Below are 23,212 nucleotides of genomic sequence, written 5' to 3'. Positions count from 1 at the left end.
ATATTTCACATCACAACACTCATTCCTATAATTCTTTATACCATAACTAGTCTTTTGTGAGTATTTTAGAGTATATTTGCTTTTGGGGAAAGGACCATGACTTGTCTAGATTTCTGTGACTGCAAAAATGAACATCATCAAGCTGTAGGCCTAGACTCCTGTCAAATATAGATTTGCAACTTTTCATAGGATAAAACTGGGCATACCAACATTAAAGAAGAAAATTTGGTATATGAAGGTTATTTTTAGGAAAATCAGTGAATTGCATTGTCCTGAATACTGCTGATTCCTCGTATCATGTTGGCTGGCATGTTAACTATTTTCATCAAAAGATTAGTGTTTACATGCCCTAAAAAAATATGAAGCTTCAAAATGAAAGAACTGTGATGCTAGATCAAAACAATAATTACTGATATACAAAATCTAGCTCGACCCTTGAAAATATCCTCATGTTTCTATTACCAGCTCATTTGCCCCCTAAAACTTGTATGTATTCTTAGAAAATGTGTAGATACAACTTACTGCTATTTTAATGACAGATTAGATACAGTGGGTCTCTGAGTTAGCAATGAGAAACATGCTGCAACAGCTGCAAACTTCTCCTAATGACAATTAGCCAAAGGCATGGAAAGAGTTACCATACCATGGAAAGAGATACATAAAGAGGCTGTCACAAGTGCACTCACTCTTTTCCATGGGTAACATTTTGCTACAGTCTGTGTACTCACTCATATTGTAATCACATAATTTTCATGAACCACAAGGTATTGCTGGTCACTGTATATATGTGCATTAGTCCTATAAATCTTCATCTGAAATTAAGATAGGAGGTGAGGAGTCTATAGACAGAGGCTCTGAAGTGAGACCGGGAAACAGAGCAGTTTTACAGTGAGATGGTTTCTTCATTGATATATACACCCCCTTAAATAATATTAGGGAAAGTACTTCCTGTACCTAACACATGGCAGATAATTGATTCATCCTGTAAGTATTTCACATTTCACAGCGGTCAAAACAAAAGGCAAACTTTCATGTGATGTAAGTTAGTAGCAGTTTTACACTGTAAAACATGTCATATGCTGCCTTATTAGCACTAACTGACCACAACTACCATACATCCAGCCGATCAGAAACACCCTGGAATAACCTATACATGACATTTGTATGATGAATTTCTATTTCTTCCAATTACATATCATTACTACTGCTGTTTCTGAAAAGCCTGGAGGAGGAAGAAGAACAGACATGAGGGAAGAAGCTACCACAATGGTGATATTTCTTTTCATCTTTGGCAGAAAAAAATTAATACTTGTTCCATTTTCTTCCCCTCTGCTTCTGCTTAAAGAGCCTATGCATGTGTTCCTCATCTGGAGAAGTACAGATCAACAACTAACATTGCTGCATTGCCAACACTAGGTCAGGCTCAGTTACAAGAAAAATGCCAGTTTCTTCTCATATCTGGGGACGTACTTTAGCTCTCTTGTATTACGTTGTCTTTCTCAAGCATCAGTTATGACAGCACCAGTGGTAGTTGAGTCACCAGTTAATCCTACCTTTTGATATTGGGAATCTGAGAAGCCCAATGAAAAGCATTACTATGTAAAGGTACCTAACAGAGGTCCTTTCATTCCTTATGCTGAAAGGATTATGAACAGCATGTTTTATAAATTGAAACATAAATAAAATTAGTTCCTCTTCTGTCACCAGCTGCAATTAATTTAGAAACAACCTAACATCTGCAAGTGAGAAAGAAGAGATAGGGTAAAAATGTAAGCAGTATTTATAGATAGCAATGAAATTACATTGATTGAGACCAGTGGGACGAACATACTGAACACAATTTGGCTTCATGTGCAGCCAGTTGGTGTGCTTGGATGGTATACTTTCTCTTCTTCCAAGGATGATGTTCAATTTTTACTTTCTTTTAAACTCTGGAAGCCATAATGTAAAATTAAATAAATTAGAATATTACAAATAACTGATTTCAGGCTTTCTCCAATATTGTTTTTGAATGTAGATAAACACTCTCAGTATGGGTTTCTCACCATGCTGGCAATATTTCTGTTCATTTCACATTAGTCATCTATCTCCAGTATTGATTTGGAAAGCAGATTTGGATTTGGCATGTGGATAAATATATTCAATATGGATTTATTTTTGGCTCTGTAATATTTCTCTTTTATTTCTCTCTGCCCTTGTAATATTTATTTTATTTTAGTGCAGTACTCTATTGCTAATATTGGTTTACCATATAGTTACATAGTAATATATTAGATATTGATTTCTTTCTGTTCTGTGTGCTTTTCTCCACATGTTAAAAATATAAGCTAGTTTTCAGAGTGACAATTGCAGTTCCTTCAGCCCATTTTAAAAGTATGGGTGCTCAGCTATTCCAGTAGCTAGCTGCTCATTTCCAAAAGCTGCCCTTTGTGACCCAGCTGAAAATACTTCTTTCACTTGTTTAGAGGAAAACACTGCTCACTTTCTAGAGATTTTCAGAGGTTAATAATCAATACCTGCTATGTATCTGACTTTTTTTTTGTTGTTAATTTATAGTATTAGTATTAGTGTTTGTATTATACCAACAAGTCAGTGCTAAAAGAACATGCACTGTTGCCACCTTTTACTGAATAGTATATACTGGACATATTGCTTATCATAGTATGATTCACCAGTTTAGCTCACAGTTGTGTATCATCAGAATATGAACATTCTTGAAACTTTGAAAATATTATATTGCATTTGATAGTGGTCAAAATCCAAAGCTTCCCAAACTGACAAAGAATGAAGGGATTTTTATGATCATCTTCCTACTGAGGACCACATCAAAGAGAGTAAATTCTTTAAGCCAGCTGCTTCCTATTCAGCATTAAGTATCTAAATGTTAGGGGCTAATCTAGTCATCGTAGCTTTCTTCTAGGTTACCTGAGAGACGTAAGCACCTCCAGAAGATAATTCATCTGACTTATCTTAGAACAAAATTAGTTGGTTTCTGGAATTAAACAATTCTCAATACTAAAAAGACAGTCAAGACCTTGGGCTAGTTATCTCACTCTAGAGTCCTAACCCGAGCAAAGTCCAGTAAATTCCACTCCATATATTTTAATCAGAACTTAGTGCTTAGTGTTAAAACTATGCCTCATTCCACAGGCAGTTCTACCAAATCAAGCTAAAAGCTTGAAGACAAGGTACTATTTCATTACTGCATAGTGGTTCAAAGCCGCACCAGGGAAAGTTTAGATTGAACATAAAGAAGCTTTTCTTTACTGAAAGGATGGTCAAACATTGGAACAGGCTTCCTAGAGAGGTGGTCAATCCCCCAAGCTTGTCAGTTGTTGAAGAGGCATTCGGACAATGCCCCTGTTGACATGCCTTAATTTGGTTAGCCCTGAACTGGTTAGGTAGTTGGATTAGATGATCACTGTAGGTTCCTTTCAACTGAAATAGTCTATTCTACACTATATTTCTCTTATGAAAAATACAAATGTGTATTTCTCTACATCTTCATAAAATATCAGCCCAGAGCCACTTTCCCACTGCCAGGAGCAAGAACACACTTCTTTAGTCATGCTGCATCTCCAGGATCTCAAGATGAGACCTGGGATACGGCACTTTACCTTGTTCTTGTGGTCTAGTTTCTGCAGGAAAGACACATAGGTTTATGGGTTGCCTAGGAGCCATGATATTGTCCAAGCTAGTCCCAGGGTGGATGCCTGGGGAACTGGGACTGGAGGAGGCATTGCAACATGCACTTTCATACAGTTTACATGCAGCTTCTGGCGCTCATATGTAAAGTCTGCCTCTATGATAAAGATAATGGGCAATGTAATGTTCTTAAAAATACAAGTAAAGTCTGGCATCTGGATCAGCCCTTAGAAAACCCCTATCCACAGAGAGACCTCTGGTGTGCAACACACCCCATAACTAAGAGAAATATTAAATTATTTCTCCTCAGCTCTTACCTGACTGCAAAATATCCAGTCTTTGTAAAGGACTCCTTTGTTTAACACAAACTCATAGCATTTTTTAAATGTCATTTTCAGTTTTATACATAAGACTGCTATATTTTGTAGTTTTCAACTGATGGGAAAATTTCTTTGTTTTAAGCAGACATTTTCCTATATTGAAGGAAAAGAAAGGAAACACAACCAGGAGAGCTTTTTGAATTAAGATAATTATGTTAGAAAGACACTGGAAGAAGAAAGAGTATTTCAAATGTAAAAAAAAAAAAAAATGGATTTTCCCCTTTTTTGAAACACTTTTCTCATCATTTAAAGAAGACAATGTGACAAAACTTTTGTGTTTATTTATCAAAAATTGAAGTTAGCCACATAAAAAATTCAGTTGCTTCCTCTAACAACAGTTTCTCAGTCTGGAGGAGAATGCCTAAATGCGCCTGGTAAAATCTCAGCTACACTCATAATTATTTCATAACTCTTCTAATATGCTTCTGAATATTCTGTTTTGTTGTGGTATAATGCTCAGCAACACAAACACACATTTCTTAATATGAACTCAAAAATATTTCTGCTTTAGCTAAGTTGTCATTGGCTTTTTTCCCGTCCCTTCCTGCAGGCTACATAGACCAAAGTAGTCAACTCTAAACAAGCATAAGTTAACTCAGTACTCAGCTTATTCATACACACTTTCTCCCTGTATTCAGTCCTTTTCTGTGGTTAACTCTTAACATCAGCCTTTTCCCACTGTCTTTTCATTCTGAAGAAAATTTCCAAATGAGTTTTCTTAACATCTGAATTCTGGTATTTCTAATTCATTATTCATGTAAGACCTTATTAGATCACTATAGCTGAACAAAATGCAAGACCTTAAGCTGACCATATTTTTAAAAATCCCTTAGTTTTCCCCCATTATTCATTTGGCCTTTTTGCCTAATATCATAAGTATTAGGAAGTTGGTATCATCATTTTTTACAATGATTAAATGTATGATTAAATATGCTAAGAGAGGTGGACAAGTAAAATACTTTCTTCCTCCACTAGTGTTATCTCTAACATAAAGCTTAACTATTAACAACTCAAGATGCGGAAATATAAGTGCTGCTTTTGAAGTTGGTATCCCATAAAATAGTAGCCAGTATTTCAGCGGTCAGTTGGGTTAGGTTTTTCGCACATGAAGGAGGCTAACTTAGAAAATGTTTGGAGGTGAATATAGACTTTTTTTGGCTTTTCAGGAAAGTCTTCACAAGGCTTCTCCGTAATCCACTTAAATCACTCAAGCTGCTCAGTTCTCTTTGTTTCTTTATAATCACATATGGTTTACTTCATTTTACAGTGAGAAACTTATTATTCATGATTTCTTAATACTGACTGACTGTAGAGTTATTTTTATTATTCTCATAAAAGAAAAAAAAAGGAAAAAAAAGGAGATTTTGAAACCACAGAGCACTTTAGAATCTTTTATTTATATATAGACTTCAGGGAGCAGACAGAGGAGCTAAAAAAATATTGTAGTCACTACATATTAGGGAAAGTTACTTGCCTTTCGATAATAAGCTACTCTCTTAACATAAAGAACTACTCGCATTTCCAATAGCAATGTATATTTTTCTGCCCATCAGAAAGATGTTTGCTAAAATCACAGCTCCCGGTATCTGGAAAGACAGAGACCTTCATTCACCTGTCACCTGGTTTCAATGACTTAGACCAACTTTAAATCAGAAATTTGAATTCAAGTTTGCTATTGTCTCAAAACAGCCTTGCAGATATGTGGAAAATGAAGGAAGAAGGGGCACAGCATACCATATCTGGACAAACCAGAAAGCAGAACAAATAGTGGGGCATTTAAGGTGACCTTTTAGTGGTGCTAGGTCTGTAAGCAGGTTATGGTAGCCATTATACTGAATCACTGTTTATGATGGCAAATATAAAAAAAGGACTGGCTTTTTCAAAGCATCCCTTTTGAAGAGGTATGAAATGAATCCTGAGGATTGCCCCCACCATGGAGGACAAGAAAATTCCAACTACTTCAAAGAACTAGTCCTACAAATCTACAACAGAGGCATAAGCCCTTGAGGACAACAGCTTTGGTCTTCTGTAGATTCCTAACAATGGACAAAAATTCACAACCTCAACAAATGCAGAAAACCCCATATTCTGACAAATTGTTGAGAAAAATTAAGGCATCAAGGCATTTCTAATTCATCTTTCCTCCTTTTGTGACATCCTTTTTTTCTGCAGAAATGTAATCCAGACCCACATGTTTACTTACCTCTTGTTAAACACTCTCAATAAATATAAAATGGCATGTATTCTGTAACACTAATAATGGTTAGTGTTTGACAAATTTTAAAACACATACAATTCTTTTTCTATTTCTATTACTATTATTAAATTCTATCTAGTTCCTTCTTGTTATATTACACATGCAGACACATTTTACATGTATATAATCAGTTTTGCATTGGCCTGTACAAAGTTAAGTGTGAGCAGCATTCCAGCAAGGTTATGTTCAGAAGAAACATATTTGAAAGTGGATTCAGGAATGGGATTGTATAACAAACATTTAGAAAGTGTCCTTCCTTCAAAGAATGTCAAAATGTTTTAGAGACTTATACATACAGAAACTGAGACATATGGAGCTCTCTGTGGAACAGAAGGAATACAATTCAATCAGTGCACACTACATATAACTACAGCCAATGTATAGCAGAAATTTAGCGTTTATGAAAGGAAGATTTCAGTGAAGTGACACAGACACTCAAACACTTGCACACAGTAAACACCATGCTAGCAAATTATGACCTGACACTGCAAACAAGTACTAAATACTTAAAAAAAAACCCAGACATAAGTATGTGTGGTGGCATGTAGAGGTAAAGGTGTTTATACTTAAACACATGCACATGTGTCTTCTGAGAGCATTTTGATCTTTTGTATGTTGATGAAGAACTGTGTTGACCCTACTGAGATACAATGCTGTAGATTTAGGAAGTTTTTGTGTTTACAGCTTATCTGAAGAATTTATTTTTCTTCTATTTCTCTTAGCCACTAAAAAGGAGAGATGACAGCATGTATACTTTGTTGTCAGGCATTGTATATGATGATGTTAGATGTATTGCTGTTAATGTAATTTTGAACCAATAATATAAGTGTCAAATGGAGGAAAAGAACTCACTGAAACTCTGTCAAAATTTCTTGGTAAAGCCCAGTCATACAAGATGAAAAGAACCGAAAGATCATACTGTAATGACACATCAAATGCTTACCATACTCAGCAGTTTTTATGTAGAAACATGGTATTCCATGTTATTGATAAAAATGTACTTGTTTGCTATCCTGTAAGCGAAGGGCTTAGCAAGGTGTACAGACTTTGAGCAAGTTTCAGAAAGAAATACATATTAGATTATAATACATTTGATGATTACTTTTAGTTCAAGGGATCAACTCTACTATCCTCAGTGCTTACCTGAGAAGGTCTGGCACACTGCTTACTATGTTCAGGTAATCGAAAAGTATGCTGAGAATAGTGTGCAGGACCAGGAAGTCCAATCCCAGTATGACTCTCTTCCCATGCTTCTTCAGTCTTCTCAGCTCAGGTCTTCAATGTGCACCCAATTTTCTGTGCACCATTTTTTTTTTTTATACTTGATGGCAACATGTCAGGTTGGTATCATACCTACCCTAGTTGTTTTCACTTTATTCCCAGAGGAACAGCTCCACCCCTTACGATCTGGAAGAACTTTACATTCCTCCCCTTCAAGACATGGTTGCATGTGGCACCACCATTTCTGCTCCACGATTGAAGCTACAAGAAAGGTAAACAAACATATTTGCAGGTTGTTGAAATGGACACTTCATTACATTATTATGTTGCAATATTTATTTTCCAGAAAAATATTAGAAATATGTTCACTGACAGTTAGTCTGTGATTTTCAGCCACCTCAGAACCTTAATAAGAAATTAAGTTTCAATTTGCAAAAGGTGCTATGTGCTTCAAAGGCAACCTCTTCACAGCATTTCATTCCAACCTCATTTATTCTTGCTCAGTCAGATTTCAAAGTGATAAGTAGAATCTCTTCTTTTGCCTGGTCTACTATACAGTCTAGTACAGTCTGATTAACTTTATTCCCCAGCGATGACATATTTACAGCTTCTCTGACAGCCAACAACATATCAACAGTAAAGAGATAATGTAAAGGGTAGGTAAATCCTGCTGCTCTTTCAGAGAAAGCAATGTGAAAAATCAGCTCGTATTTTCCCAAATAAAACATATGAACTTATACCGCAATTAAGTAAGACATTAATATTGCACTGTGAATAGGAATAATAGTGTTGGTCTAAAAAGACTAAAAACTGGGCAGAATTGCGTTCTGTTTCTTTGCTTTTTTTTCCTGTATGATAAATATATAAATCAGATATAAGACTGTAGCACATGAAAATTATATGCTCATGTCAATTTTGCATAAATACTTTCAATTAAGTGAATTTCATACAACTCCAAGGGTCCTCTTAGATCAAATTTAGCCCCTCAAGTGGTCTCTTTCACTGTCAGCTAATAATGTTGTTTAGCATTTCCGCAGGGCAATAGCAAATAATTAATTCTTCCCATCTTCCTTCTGTTCTACCTTGGAGATCACCTTCAAAATGCAGAAGCTGTCCTACTCTTATTTTAAATAGGTAACCGTAATGGAGTGGGTCTCATTGATGATGTTAAGCCAGCAAAAACTTCAAGGAACACAAAAGAAAGGAAGCAATAGAAATAGTCGCACCATCAACACAAGAAGGAGCTGCCCGAGTGGTACCTGCTACCTGCCCAGGGAAGCAGGAGCACTTCACCGTCTGTGATCTTTCTTCTATCTTGTTCTTATTGCAACATCTGTGAAGTGCCACCACTTCACAGGTCCCAGTTTTAACATGGTGAGCTGTGAAAATAAAAAGATGAGCAATTTGATAACTTTGCAAGGTAGCATCATACTGTTTGGTTTTGGTTTTTTTAATAAGAAATGCATTAAATTTTGTTCTGTAAAGCAATCTGTCATGCATGAAACAAGAATTACAATGATACTAACACTAGAATATAAAGTTGATTTCTTTTGTAAAAGTAGTATAACTATCTCAGGCAGAAAACACTAGCTAAAGAAGAATGGTTGGACAAGGCTGGATAGAGGACTGTTCCAGTGAAGTGGGAAGCAGAAACACAAAACTAGCCTAGAAACTACATTAATTTCTGAACTTCCATAAACAGCTGTGTATCTCCACCAATATTTTTTTTCTTTTTCCCCAAGGGAGAAACTTTGGCATGAAAGTGTATCAATGCTAAAATAACCATACATGCATATGTTTTCAGAATCTATGTCTCCAGGCTTTATGTCCAGAACAGATAGTCTTTGATACGGTATTCCAAAACCTTCCTACAAGTGCACAGAGAACAACTGGCAGGATACAGGGACAGCCCTAAAACAAAACCCAGAAATAATATCTGCTAAGGAATCACATTTTAAATCTTTCCACCTGGTGCTGCAAAGTAAATCTGGGAACATGGGGAAACAAATTTTTCAAACAAGGGAGGCAACGTGACAATTTTCTTTATTCGATATATGTACCTATCACTCCCATTCAATCTGCTGTGACTGATCACCAGAATCATGCTACTGGAGTCCTATGAGAGGACCAATTTGGTAAGAGGAGAACTGCCAAATTACCCTTTCTGGTTCAGCAGCCAGTTACCAAAGGACATGGTTTTCAGAAAAAATAATTTTATCTGAACTTTCAGTGGTTACTGATATAAGACCAGATACTTGTGGGGATAGTTCATTCCCATCAGAAGGAAGAGAGAAAGAAATATGAACTTTTAGCTGACCTACAACTTTTTATGGGGAGGAATACAAACTATTTAAAGCAATATGTGTTTTAACAGTACCTCTAAATCCTCTATTTCTACTTCTGTTTAACTTTTTGTACATTCTATGCAAAGCATATGTACTGAATGCTTCAGCTACCTTTTATATCCCTAGTGTCAAACAATAAATGAGAGCTTCCATGAGGAGAAAATCCTACTAACAGCCTTTCAGGAGCCCAACATTGATCCCTGGATCCACTCAGTTGTTATTGCACAGTGTCAGCTCCTAAAAGGCCTGAGAAAGGAAAACAAACTTGATGTAGGCTATGGACCCCAAGAATATTCCTAGAGGCAAAAGCCACAGACAGCAATTAGACTCTGTGTCTTCATCAACAAAACATAAACTACTAAACATCTCATTCAGGGAGTTATGCATTTTTCAGTATAACAAATTCCAATGAACTGTCTGTGGTCTTTCTTGTCACTCAGTGCATTGTACTGTGTCAGGTTTGATTATACTCCACCACATCATGCTGTGCTACATATGAAAAGATATAACACGATGCAAATAATTGACCCACAATCCATCATATTTTGATATCCTAAAATGTTACATTTACATCAGAAATCTAGGAGGAAAGAAAATATTTTTATGCACAAAAACTGCTTTTCTTCAACTTCTAACTATAATTTTTAATTCAACAGAGAATAAGGAAAACAATTCATACTGTCTGTCTGAAATTTTCAACCTGTGGTATTTTCATACTATTGATGATTAGCAAAATATTTTTACAGCTACTAGCACAGGCTGCTGCATAAATTACTTTTAATTATTTTCCAAACCATTCTACTGGTATACATGCCAATAAAACAATTTAAATAAACTATTTTTCCTCAGTAAAACACTTAGAAGTTTTTTATCTGTGAATAGGGAAAAAATTATTCTATGATATATTGGGAATGTATAATATATAGTAGAACAAACACATACTGCTTTTGTAAGTTCAAACTAATTTTTATTTTGATAGCAATTACACATCTTATACCCACTCATGCTAACACAAATTCACTACTTTGTATTTTAGGAAAGGTACATAAAGAACCCAGACACTGAATCTACAAAAGGAAGTAAATTTAGTCGTAGGATGAGAACTTCGTATCACTTATTTCTCACTATATTAGTTTTTATTTATATTCTTTGTATCACTAACCCTGAAATTTTGTCTCCTCACTCTCTTATTGTATAGCTTTACACTGCTCTACTAGGTCTACAGAAATGCCATAATATAACCGCTAAGAGAGGATGAAGTACAATGTATGCCAATAGCCACTGGGAATGGAAGCCAGCTGAAAGAGCCGTTGTAAAATTCTGTGAGAGAATGTTAATACTGGAACAAAAGTTTTGAAAGCCTCCTTTGCAGTAATTAGGAGGAGAAAATCAGGCATTGTAATACTTCTATGGAAAAAGTGTAATTAAATGAAACAGTCACTTACATTCACGTACAACACAGAAAAGCATTTCAAAAAGTGAAAAGTTACATGAAAAATGGAACAGAACAAAAAATAATCATATACTATTGACAGTATTTGGGGAATCTTTAATAAAGCTACTTTGACATTTTCTGGGTATAAAACCAAAACATCCTAGAAAAGTATACAAAGATACTTCAAACACTGAAAAATCTAGGCCAACCATTCTTTAGTTTCTATACCATCTAGAGTATGCAATGAATATTCTTTGAGAGGAAATGTAGGGATTTCAGCTCCTTATGCTTATCAAATCATTGAGTTCCAGTGCCGTAAGTACAGTATCTGTCATATTCACGTGAAATTAAGCTTCTATACAGCAGATAAAGTATTTCCCACAACTTAATACAAATTAACCTCATCAAGCCACTGAACCATTCCACAAAAGGAAGATAGTACTTTGGGAGAGTCACATTTTGGTTTTGTTTCTTTTTCTCCTAGCACAGACTTCAAAGCATGCTGCTTGTTTTGCAGAATTTTTTTGAGGAACCAAATGCCGTTTCTAGAAGCCTGCAGAAATTAGTTATTCAAAACCAGTGCAAACACTTAGTCCTGCATTCCCTGTTAATGCAAGTTGTCCTTCCTGCAGTCACTGTGAAGGACTGAAGAAAGAGACTCAGAGATCATTATGTGCAAAATTTTCCTGATGATTGTATATAACATATGCATAGATTATATTCCAGAGGATGTAACACTGTATTATGAGAGTGGGACTTGGAAAACAGGCACGAGCATTTCTCACCCATTAATTATATATTCTGTAATTTACCTGTCACTTTTAAAGCTTTTTTCATGTAGCAAAATCATCAATAGCTATCTCATATATCAGTATGATATTCATATGCCAAAAACTTAAGTGGTCATTATCATGTTTCTGGAAAAAGTAAAGCTAAGCAATTATTATTCCTCATTTTACATAAAACTGTTTCTTCATGGTAGCTTTAAATTTCTTTCCGTCAGGTAAATAAAATTTCAGTCACATTTGCACAGCACATCTGGCACTAAGTTATGGCCCTTACCCCTCTATTTCTTTGGGAAGATTGCTCCGGGTAAGAAGGGAAGTTAGTATTCAAGATTATTATTTTGCAACTCACAAATATGAATGTAAGGTATTTAGTGTAGGTGCAGTGTTATATACAAACCTAGCATTAAATCAAGAAAAGTCTTCTGAATACCATTGTTCATTATGATCACCATTTCATAGGCTCAACACTTAATCCTTGATGTTCAATTCTGACACCCGTCAGGCTCTTCAGAGGGACCTGGACAAGCTGGAGAGATGGTCTGATTCCAACAGGATGAGGTTCAACAAGACCAGGTGCCAAGTCCTGCACTTTGACCACAACAACCCCCTGCAGAGCTGCAGGCTGGTCACAGAGTGGCTGGACAGCAGCCAGGCAGAAAGGGACCTGGGAGTTTGGATTGACAGGAGGCTGAACATGAGTCAGCAGTGTGCCCAGGTGGCCAAGAAGGCCAATGGCATCCTGGCCTGGATCAGGAACAGTGTGGCCAGCAGGTCCAGGGAAGTGATTCTTCCCCTGTACTCAATGCTGGTGAGATCACGCCTGGAGTACTGTGTCCAGTTCTGGGCCCCTCAGTTCAGGAAGGATATTGCTGGAGCAGGTCCAGAGAAGAGCAACAAGGCTGGTGAAGGGACTTGAGCACAAGTCCTATGAGGAGAGGCTGAGGGAGCTGGGGCTGTTTAGCCTGGAGAAGAGGAGGCTCAGGGAGACCTCATTGCTACTTTCTACAAATACCTGAAAGGAGGTTGTAGCCAGGTGGGGGTCAGTCTCTTCTCCCAGGCAACCAGCAGTAGGACAAGAGGGCACGATCTTAAGCTGTGCCAGGGGAAGTTATGTTGGATATTAGGAAGAAATTTTTTAGAGAGAATAATCAGACATTGGAATGGGTTCCCCAGGGAGGTGGTGGATTCTCTGTCCCTGGAGGTTTTTAAGATGAGACTGGATGTGGCACTTAGTGCAATGGTCTAGTAACTGCAGTGGTGTTGGATCAAGGATTGGACTTGATGATTTCAGAGCTCTTTTCTAACCCGGTTGATTCTATCATTCTATGATTCTATCTGCTTGGCCTTTTGAATCTTTTCTTTCCTGAAAGTTTCACAGGTCATGCATTAACACATACACTGGTCATTAACAAGGAGGAAGAAATCATATTGCCATGGACTAAGTGAAATAAAGTTACAGGCTGTTTCTGTGCTCAGGTTCCCCATCATTACAGTAGCCACATACAGACAGTGAAAAAAAACCATCTTAAAGGCTCTATTATCAAAGACACTGGCACAGCTTGTGACACATCTAAACCCATCTAATGACTAACAGCTGCTGGAAGAAAAAGAAGATCCCTTGTCTCTTGTCCTGGACTCTTTCATCCCTTGCTTGCATGAGCATTGTCTTTTGATAGTGAAGATGGTAAGTCAGGGATTTAGACTGGCAGGAAAACATCCCCTTTTTTGCAGGGTTAGTTCTCTACCAGTTTAACTCCTACAACTGGGTGCAGAGACCAGTGAGAAGCAGCTTCAGCCGCAGGGAAGCAGAAGGAGTGGGCAGCCACAGATACAGGATTAACTCCTGCAGAAACCAGTTCCTATATCAGCTTACAAGCAATACAGCTCTGCACTCTTACATGAAATAAATGCATCTTATTTTATTCTATTTTGGGTAATTCCTCTGAGGTCACAAAGACTATGTAAAATGTGCAAAGCTTTCTTTGCTTGTGTCTGTGTGGTTTTTAAAACTTTTTACAAAAACAAATCTATAGTAGAAACAAGAAGCAACAAATAAGCAATAAACAATGGATATTACACTTAACCATGGCTTTCAATCCATATTACATCTAATATTTTATGAACTTTGACCTTTAACTCTCATCTGGGTTATGATCAGGAAGATGTCCCACTTGAAACACTATAGTGACTCAGAGTTTTTCAAAGTAGGTACATAAGCAATCTTTATTCATGTAAACCTCTGATTACTATCTCCTTTTGGTTGTTCAAACTGGTAGTGACAAAATAACAAACAGAAGTTTGAGGGCAATCAAAAGAGACTTCAGGGCCCTGGGATGATTGGTTGAGGGATCAGGAGCACAGGTAGTGGTTTTCTCAATCTTTCCCATAACAAGAAATAATATTGATAGGACTAGGCAGATCCATCAGAGTGACTCTGAAGTTGGTGTACTCAGAAAAATTTTGGTTTTTTTGACCATGCGATGATCTACTAAACACCTGGTCTACTGACACTTGACAGGATGTACCTATCTCAGAAGGGGGAAAGAGTTCTAGCATGGGAGCTAGCAGGGCTCATTGGTAGAGCTTTAAAGTAGCTTGGAAGGGGGAAAGGAACAAAATCAGGCTGGTCAGTGATGGGCAATGGGGCAGTGTGCCAAAACTTGAGGAGATGAGCATTCAAGGATCATTCCATGGGATCCCTCAATCTGCTTCACGAGATGCTGGTTACAATGTACCACTCCTGAAATGTGTGTACACCAATGCATACAGCATGAGGAACAAACAAGAGGAACTCAAAGCTTTGGTCCAGTTCCAGAGATTTCACATCACTGGCATAATTGAAACCTGGTGGGATGAGACCTGTGACTGAAGTGCCCTGTTGGATGGTTACAGGCTCTTCAGGAGGTTTAGGCAGGGCAGAAGAGGCAGAGGGGTGGCACTGTATGTAACAGAAGGGTTAGAATGTATGGTGCTCACAGCTTGCAATGGCACCATTGAGAGCCTCTAGGTAAGAATCAAGGGGGCAAACAAATAATGTGGATATCATTGTGGGACAGTGCAAAATATAAATGTGTTGTTTTGTAGACTCTGAATATGGCCTCTCTTTGGCCAAAAATCTATATCATGCTTCTAACTATGTGTTTTCTTTGTTTCCTTGATTTGATTACACATTGAACTTAAAAGTAAGTATTCTCACACAGAGGGCAGGTAAAGAATTGTTTCCACATATTTTTTTAATTTTATTTTGTTACATATTTTTAATTGTTTTGAAAAAAAAATAAGAGATTTTTAAAATTGTGAAAATTATCAAAAACAAAGGTGTTCTTCTATTTTTTAAAAACTTATTTGGTATTTTTCTCTTTGCTTGGTCAGTTTCTCCCCTGTTTGGCCAGTGAACCGAAAAATCAATTACAGACACAGCAGTAATTCCTATGTCCTCAGTGGTGACAATGAGGCATGACACAGTTGTGGTGCATGTCAGCAAAGGCACTCATGTTGCTTTATTTTCAGATGACACATGGAGTCGTACTATAGAATCAGCAGGAAAAAACTGCCAACTTTGTGCTGTCTTATTCTACACTATCACAGAATCACAAAATCACAGGATGGGTAAGGTTTGAAGGGACCACAGTGGGGCTCCACCCTTTTGATAACCTCCCTTCAGATACTTACATACATTGTATATACACAAGCTGTCTATGAGTCAGTGGTGTGCCTCTGAGGCCAGGAATGCCAATGGTATCCCAGGGTGCATTAGGAAGACACTGCCAGAAGTTTGAGGGAGGTGATCCTGTCCCTCTACTCAGCCCTAGTGAGGCCACATCTGGAGTGCTGAGTCCAGTTCTGGGCTCCTCAGTACAAGAGAGACATGGAACTCCTGGAGTGGGTCCAGGGGAGGGCTAAGAACGTAATTAAGGGATTGGAGCATCTCTCTTAGGAGGATAGGCTGAGAGAGTTGGGCCTGTTCAGCCTTGAAAGGAGGTGACTGAGAGGGAACTTCATCATATTTCATATCATATTTCCATATAAATATTTCTGAAACCCCTACAAACACACCTCATTGTCAGGTCTTTGAGGTCTTATTTACAGCATTCATGTTTCCAAGACTCAGCTATAGTCATTAAAAGTCACTTGGTCACCTTGGGCACTGAAAAGTCCAGATAGACTATGCTCTACTTGCAGCAGTAGAAAATCAGTTTAGGTTAGAAGTAGAGCATTGCTTTTCATTTCTCTTTTACCATGATATGTCTTGCATCTTGAGATAGGTTCTTAGATGAATTGTTAAAAAAAATCAGAGCTGACTGTTTGGAATTTTTGCAGTGCCACCTGTGGGCAACATGTACACAGAAAATGTTGCTAACTGCAGCTCCTCTCAGACTTCTTGGCTTCACTGTGGTGTTTTCAATCCTGAGAGGACCATTTTAAAATCACAAGAATAATTGTTGTAAGTGTTTATTCTTCAGATGTTAGCCCAGCTCCTCTAGCATGCAATTAACCCAGTTAGTCCACTTGGGTGAAGGATGATGAACAGAGTTCATATGACAAGACTATGCAGACAGCATCTCTGGTAGCCTTTAAAACCTGAGATAATGAACGGATTGTCACAGTCACATTGCCAAGTATAATCTTCTGCACAGTGCCAAAGAAAAGTCTCATCCGTCAGCTTTTCTGCCAGTCATCAGTTATAGCCATCTGTGTGTGAAGACATTTTCCCTTTTGGAAAAAATCAAGGAAAACTACAATGTAAGTATTCTCCTGAGAAAAGCTCACTAATGAACCTGTGAGATCCAGCCTCAGACATTGCCATACCAAAACCTACACACTGAAATGGACTGAAGGATTGAGCTATCTCTACTAAGAGATATTATTCAATCAGTCCTCTGGCAGGAGTGAGCCAGTGTTAAATAAGCTTATCTCCTCTCTCTCACGAAAGTCAGAGCCTTTTTATGGCAAGGGCTACAAATGACTACTTCATGCCAAACTTTCAGCCAAAGACACAGGAACTCAAAACACAACTCATTTTTTGAAGGATAATTCCTTCTCCACATGACCCCCCTCAGCCTAGAGTGTAGCCCTCCCTAGGTCTGGCTTTCAATTTTGAAATTAGATGATTTCTAGGTTCACAAAACCCCAGAGACTTCAGAGATAAGATCACAAGCAGGGATCATTTAGGATTTTGCAGCTCTTTATATGTCAACTCACTGGAAGAGAAGAGGCTTCTTCACATTAACCCAGTCATCAGCAGGAGCTGGGCTCCCTGGCTGCAGGCTGCCTGCTGAGTCTTTCCCCACCTCTCACTGCAAGTGCCCAGAGTGAAGCCACTCCACTGCAGCCACCCCGTTCATTGGGCAGCAGAGCGGATGAGATGATGATGACAGCAGCAAAGCTGCGTGTTTCCTTATGGGACAGAAATGAAGCCACTTTTCTTTTTGCAAGCAACACATTTCCCACATTTCTTCTCTAGCAGCTGCAGGCTGACATGATCCACAAGAGGAGCTTGTGTAGAGCTGGTAGAGAAACATCCAGGGCAAGGCGCAGTTTATAAATATCACAAGAAGTCAAAAGCCCCAGTATCTCTGAGGTTGTTATCAAACATGTTAAGCAAATGATAAATTAAAGTGTGCAGACATTTTGTAAATTACCAGGCTGAGACTTGAGATTACTAATTATATGATTTCACAGAGAAAAAAGACCAATCCAGCTCTCAGGCACTCAAAAGAACATTTGGCACAAAGACTTTTTATTCTCTCATATGCTCTCTGTGGGCCTTCTGCCAAATACCTCGACTCAGTAAGTAGCAGTAGCACTTGTCTCAGAGCAACCTTCAGCATTTGACAGAATACAATACCCCCACAATTCCTCCTCAGTCTCAGGGCTTCAGAAGCCTGTAGTTTACACAGTTATGGGGAATATATTTCCCCTGTTCCTTAGATGACTCATTATTGATTTTCTTTTCTTTACAGTTGACCCAAATGGTCCCGGGGTACATTGTACTAGATGACAAATTAACATGTTCTCAGGGATGTATCAGGGACAAAAAAAGAAAAGAAAGGGTTTTTCTACCTCCTCATGTTTGATTGACCCTCTGGCAAAACACCCTCACCCTAAGTAGCAGCTTAAGAAAAGTACTGTGTATGGAAGTCTCTATGAAATAGGATTAGTATAACAAGGTGGGGAGGTAAATTCAGTAGTGCTTTTGAACTGCCTGCTTTCAGGCTTCTCATGCTTATTAGAAAATATCTCAAACACCTCAGTGGACTTTAGGTGCCTATACAGAGACAACAGCTGAAGCCCAGGCAAGGGCAACCATAATTTTCCGGAAGAAGGGTGCAGCTGTGTCCCTGCGCTATATTTCCATTGCAACATACGTCTCATGTGTGATCTTGCTTCTAAAATTAAAGACACCTTTTACTAGACCAGATTGCTCAGAGCTCCATCCAATCTGGCCTTAAACACTTCCAGGAATGGGGCATCCACAGCTTCTCTGGGCAACCTGTTCCAATTCCTTATCACCCTCACAGTAAAGAATTTTTTCCTAATATCTAATCTAAACCTACTCTCTTCAGTTCAAAACCACTCCCCCTTGTCCTGTCACTACATTCTCCTATAAAAAGTCCTTCTCCATCTTTCTTGTAGGTCATAGATCTCACTAATAAGATGGTCAATTCAAATGTAAGCACTCAAATGTCACAATGAATTCCATTATCAAAGTATTTATGTGTTATTTCACTTTTTAAAAAATTATGTTTAGCACTCCTTATTCACCCCATACTAAGATTTTTCAAGCTTTGAAAAGCAACAGTTCCCCAAATTTATTTTGAAAATCTTTAATAAATTCTACCAAATAAAGAAGTTAAGGGAAAGCCTTAAAGTATATAGCACAAAGATAGTTTTCTAAGGATGAATATGAACATCACTTGTGTAATATCTGTATTGAAGAATTGTATGCTAGATCAAATCTAGAATACATGCTCTAGAAGCACTGTGGGACTTAGGTGGTGACCTGATTGAAACCAGTCAGTGAGGTCAAGTTAGAGTTCTGAAAATCCTGCCAATGTCAAGATTCTCATTGGGCAAAGTTTTTCCAAAGATAATATTCAGAATACTGAGTCACTCTCTATCTCTATTCTGTACAGAAAGACATTTATGTACACCTGTGCACCCATTCACCTAGAAAGTATATTTAAATGGAAATATAACATACTGAAAATACTTTTTAACATTCTTATGTGTGTATACATTCATCACATAAATATGTGATGAAATTTAACATAACTAATCTATAAAAAGCATTTAATTTTTGAAATTCCACCTTTTAAAAGCTCTGTAAGATTTTTGCTCACTTGCTTGCTTGCTTTGATCATCGGCTGGTTGGCTCGTTGCTATTTTACACACAGAGTTTTAGTTGGTGTGTCAATATTTTTTTATTTCAGGTTTGTTTTGGCTTTGTTTTTCCTCATCTTATCTATTGTCAAGACTGAATAGAATGTACTAATTTTCTTTAATTTTGTAATGTATTTTTACAATACATCACATTCCAATTTGCAGCTCTGTAATGCATTTTTACTTAACCTGACAGGTAAACCAAATTATCAAATACACCTTGAAATATTTCTCCCACAAATCGCAGGCACATATATGCACACTCACCTTCCTGAAAACTACGTAACTGGGTTTTTTTTCTTGTTCCTTTTTACACCTCTGCCTTCTAGGACTTCCCCACAGTCTGTCAGACTGCCACATGTGTTAAAAGAAATCCATAGGATGTCTCAGCACACAGTTCACTGTCTGAAAGAAAGATCTTAATTTTAAGTTTTAGCTTGCTTCTGTAGAGCCCCAGGCAAGCTCTCTGAAGTGCAGAGTCAGGAGGGGAACTTAACTCAGGCCTTTAGAAAAAACTGCTAACAAGGCACATGTCTAGTACTGTGAAATGCCCTCTTTTGGAGTGATCTCCCCTGCTACAACCTTCCCTCTACATTATTGATTCCATATAAATAGCAAGTCTCTAAGCCATGGGCATGATGAATCATTAAGGATCTGGACAGTCTATGGATGGCCTGGAAAGAGGCTGGCTATTCTTCAAGACAGAGGAAAAGAAAGCACATTTCAACAAGCCAAGTAAAAGAGGAGAAACTACCAAGAAAGCCATTCAGAGCAGTGCAATCAAGAATATTTTTGCTCAAGGATTCCCAGTAGATAATACTTTCAGATATCTCTTCTTGCTGAAAAAGCATCTTTTAAGATGCTCTTAGCAGACTTCCTGGTATTTGTTTCTGAAGGAACTCTTGTCAGTAGAAGCTGTTGATAGGAAACATATATACCCACCCTCATTGCTATCCAAAGTCAGAAGGTGCAAAAATGTCACAGTTCCCAGAACTCCAGAAGCATGCTTTGTAAAAACTGTCAGGTAACAAAAGCATCTGAAACAATTCACGTCTTCAAGAAAAATCTATTCAAAACAAAGATATGGAGGGGGTGTTGGAATTCATAATTATTCAGGGACTTTTTCAGAGAATGGAGACACGGCTTTATGGTTGTTATCTTAATCCTGTATCTCTGTGGAAGTTCAAACATTGCGCACAGGGAAGAGGCCATGCCAGGCCAGCTCAGGATCCCTTTCCCTTACTGCCTATCCATGCAATATGCCAGGCACCTTGTGTATCTATACCACTGCTGAGACACAAGTATAGAGCACAGCAGAGCTTGCTGGGCAGCTCTTGGATATGAGTGTTCTGAGATCATAAAAAGTACATCTGAAGCAAAATACAAGCAAATTATTAGTAAACTAACTTTCCATTACCCCGGAGAGGTCAAGCCTCCTGCACTGGACGTGAGACTCACAAACCAGCCAAGTAACTGTGCCTTCTGCCACGGAACAGAGGTAAGGCTATGGTGCCGTGCTGTTGCTGCTGAAAGGGCTGGTGAAGGAGCCACTGCTCAAGGCAAGCTACCAAACAGGTCCAGCTCCCACAGCTCCTCCTCTGCCATGTTACCCAACACCCAGATTCATCATTCTCCCACAAGAGCCAGAGCAATGCTTCTGCAGACACCAGGAATGAGGCACCGTCCAAGATGTTATGTCAGTGCCAAAGATTGGTCATGCCAAAGGGAGATTCTGAAGAGGTATCCACAGTTCTCACATCTTTCTAACCACTTGAAAAGATGGAGCAAGGGGGAAGGAGAGTGGTAGGCCCTCAGGGAGAAATGAAAATTTAAAAAACAATAAATAAATTTAATAGTTGAATTTTAATGCAACTATTGCTAAAAGGAACTTGCAAGGAAGACTAAATATAAAAGACAAATGACCACCTGCACATAAAATCATAGCATCCACATACTGGCTGTATACATTTTTATGACTGCATATTCTTTCATCTTTTTGCTAGTTTAATGTAGAATTTTCCTCTCAGAGGTCAACATTAGAACCTCAAAACCTCAGCCCTCAGACTGCACTAAAGAGTGATTTTTAGTTAAATAACAGAGAGACCAGCAGATTGGGTAGTAGTTGTTATCTGTGGGCTATTTGGACTTTTTCAAAGTCCCAGGTGTGAAGCTGAATGCTATATACAATATATAGTAGTGTGTTGTATTTGTCTGCCAGTGCCTAACAATATGTCAAAAATGACAGCAGACCATTTACAAATATCCATAGGGCTATGCCTCTTTCTAAGGTTAGATGAAACTGTTATGCAGAAATAACCAATTACCCACAATTCCTTAGGAATATCTACACTGCCTCATGACAAATATTTTTACTACTTTAATTTTAAAATACATGCCAGAAAAATAGATGAACATTAAATAACTGTACAGGTCCACAGCACTGATATGTTGTGAAGGGAGTCAAGCATAATCTTCTTTAGTGTGTGAAAGACTGTCACAAAAACAGAAAAAAAATTGCCTTCCCCTTCAATTCACAACTTTAAAAGCTGAACAGCAAGTGGATAAGCCATAGGATTTGACAAAATGCCATTCGTGAGACACCTTGTCTGATCACATACACAAATTTAGCAGGAGTTTTATCTTTATAGGGCTCACAAGTCAGAGAAATCTTCAGAATACTGCTAGTACATATCCTTCAGGTGCAACTGTAGTTACTGGATTATTGTAAAACAAAATAAAAGGATGAGAAAATCAGAAACTGAAGATGCAGCAGAGTGAACCACCCTTTCCCAAATTCAGTGAGAAGTTAACACCCAATTCTTTACATAAAAATGTTGCATAGTCTAGGACTTCTATGTTGACTGGGCACCTATAATTTCTAAGGACCTAGACACACAATAGAAAAATAAATATGGGTACTATGAATTTCCTTTTCTTTCACACATAACCACTGATATTTGTGGTTTGTGATTGCTCTTCACTTGGATTTTTACTATAACAAATATGCTGCATAACACAGATGTTATTTGATTATTTCTGATCCTCTGTCCCAGCTCTCCAAGGGAGTCGCATGTTCATCCACATTTGCCTTCTCATACATTTGTTTCTAGAGCCCAGCAACACGCACATTACATGAATACGTTGTCAGCTGAACGAACAGAAACCAAATTTCAGCAGTTCATGCATGGTTCTGAACCCCAAAAGCAGTGCACTGCAGTGTCTCAACCTGCAAACTGGAGACACTTGCTGGAGTTTTGTCCCTGCTTATTTTTCTTCAAGAACTTTACATAGGCACACCTACATACATACATATACAATCAAGGACATAGAAGAAAGTATCTCTAAGTAGAAGGATCCAACACAACAATGCATCTTGACATCTTTATTTACTTTCTGAATATTAATATATCATTTACTGTATTATTATAACAATAATAAAAGTGGGGTTTCCACTGTTCTCTACAAAAGCAAAGACACATGTCACCATACACTGGATGCCTACAGTGACTAATCTAATCTGAACAACCCTGTATAATCAATGCAGCTAGAGAAAGAAGCACCACCAGAAGGTATTACCTGAATTTTAAGTGTGCAAGATCCCTCCTTAAGGGAAGGGCTACATCAGGAGAGACATGATTTGGTCCTCAATTAGCCATTTCATCTCAGAGACTGCCCTCATTGGAATCTGACATTTAGGACAATACTGAAACAGACCTAACAGAGGTCAGTGCTCTGGATGACCATGTCTGTTCTAAGAA

At 37.9% G+C, this 23,212-nt stretch overlaps 1 protein-coding gene across 13 annotated transcripts in view; it reads right to left on the bottom strand.

Moving 5' to 3' along the window:
* FAM19A2 (family with sequence similarity 19 member A2, C-C motif chemokine like) overlaps positions 1-23,212 on the bottom strand; it is a 181,064-nt gene that overhangs the window by 15,010 nt on the left and 142,842 nt on the right. For 12 of the 13 annotated variants that reach the window (XR_001876027.1, XR_001876023.1, XR_001876024.1 and 9 more), the window contains 2 exons: positions 8,730-8,882; positions 7,640-7,764 (listed from right to left, as the gene is read on the bottom strand). Coding sequence is in view for 1 of the 13 variants with exons in the window: in XM_017822192.1 (XP_017677681.1) it covers positions 7,640-7,764; positions 8,730-8,882 (278 nt within the window). In the remaining 12 variants the exon portion in view is untranslated. The other variant, XR_001876035.1, reaches the window with a different exon arrangement.

The sequence above is a fragment of the Lepidothrix coronata genome, unplaced genomic scaffold, assembly GCF_001604755.1.
Source record: "Lepidothrix coronata isolate B3197 unplaced genomic scaffold, Lepidothrix_coronata-1.0 Scaffold95, whole genome shotgun sequence".
Classification (NCBI taxonomy): domain Eukaryota; kingdom Metazoa; phylum Chordata; class Aves; order Passeriformes; family Pipridae; genus Lepidothrix; species Lepidothrix coronata.
The sequence above is the reverse complement of the archived record's forward strand: the minus strand, read 5'-3'. Positions and strand labels throughout refer to the sequence as shown.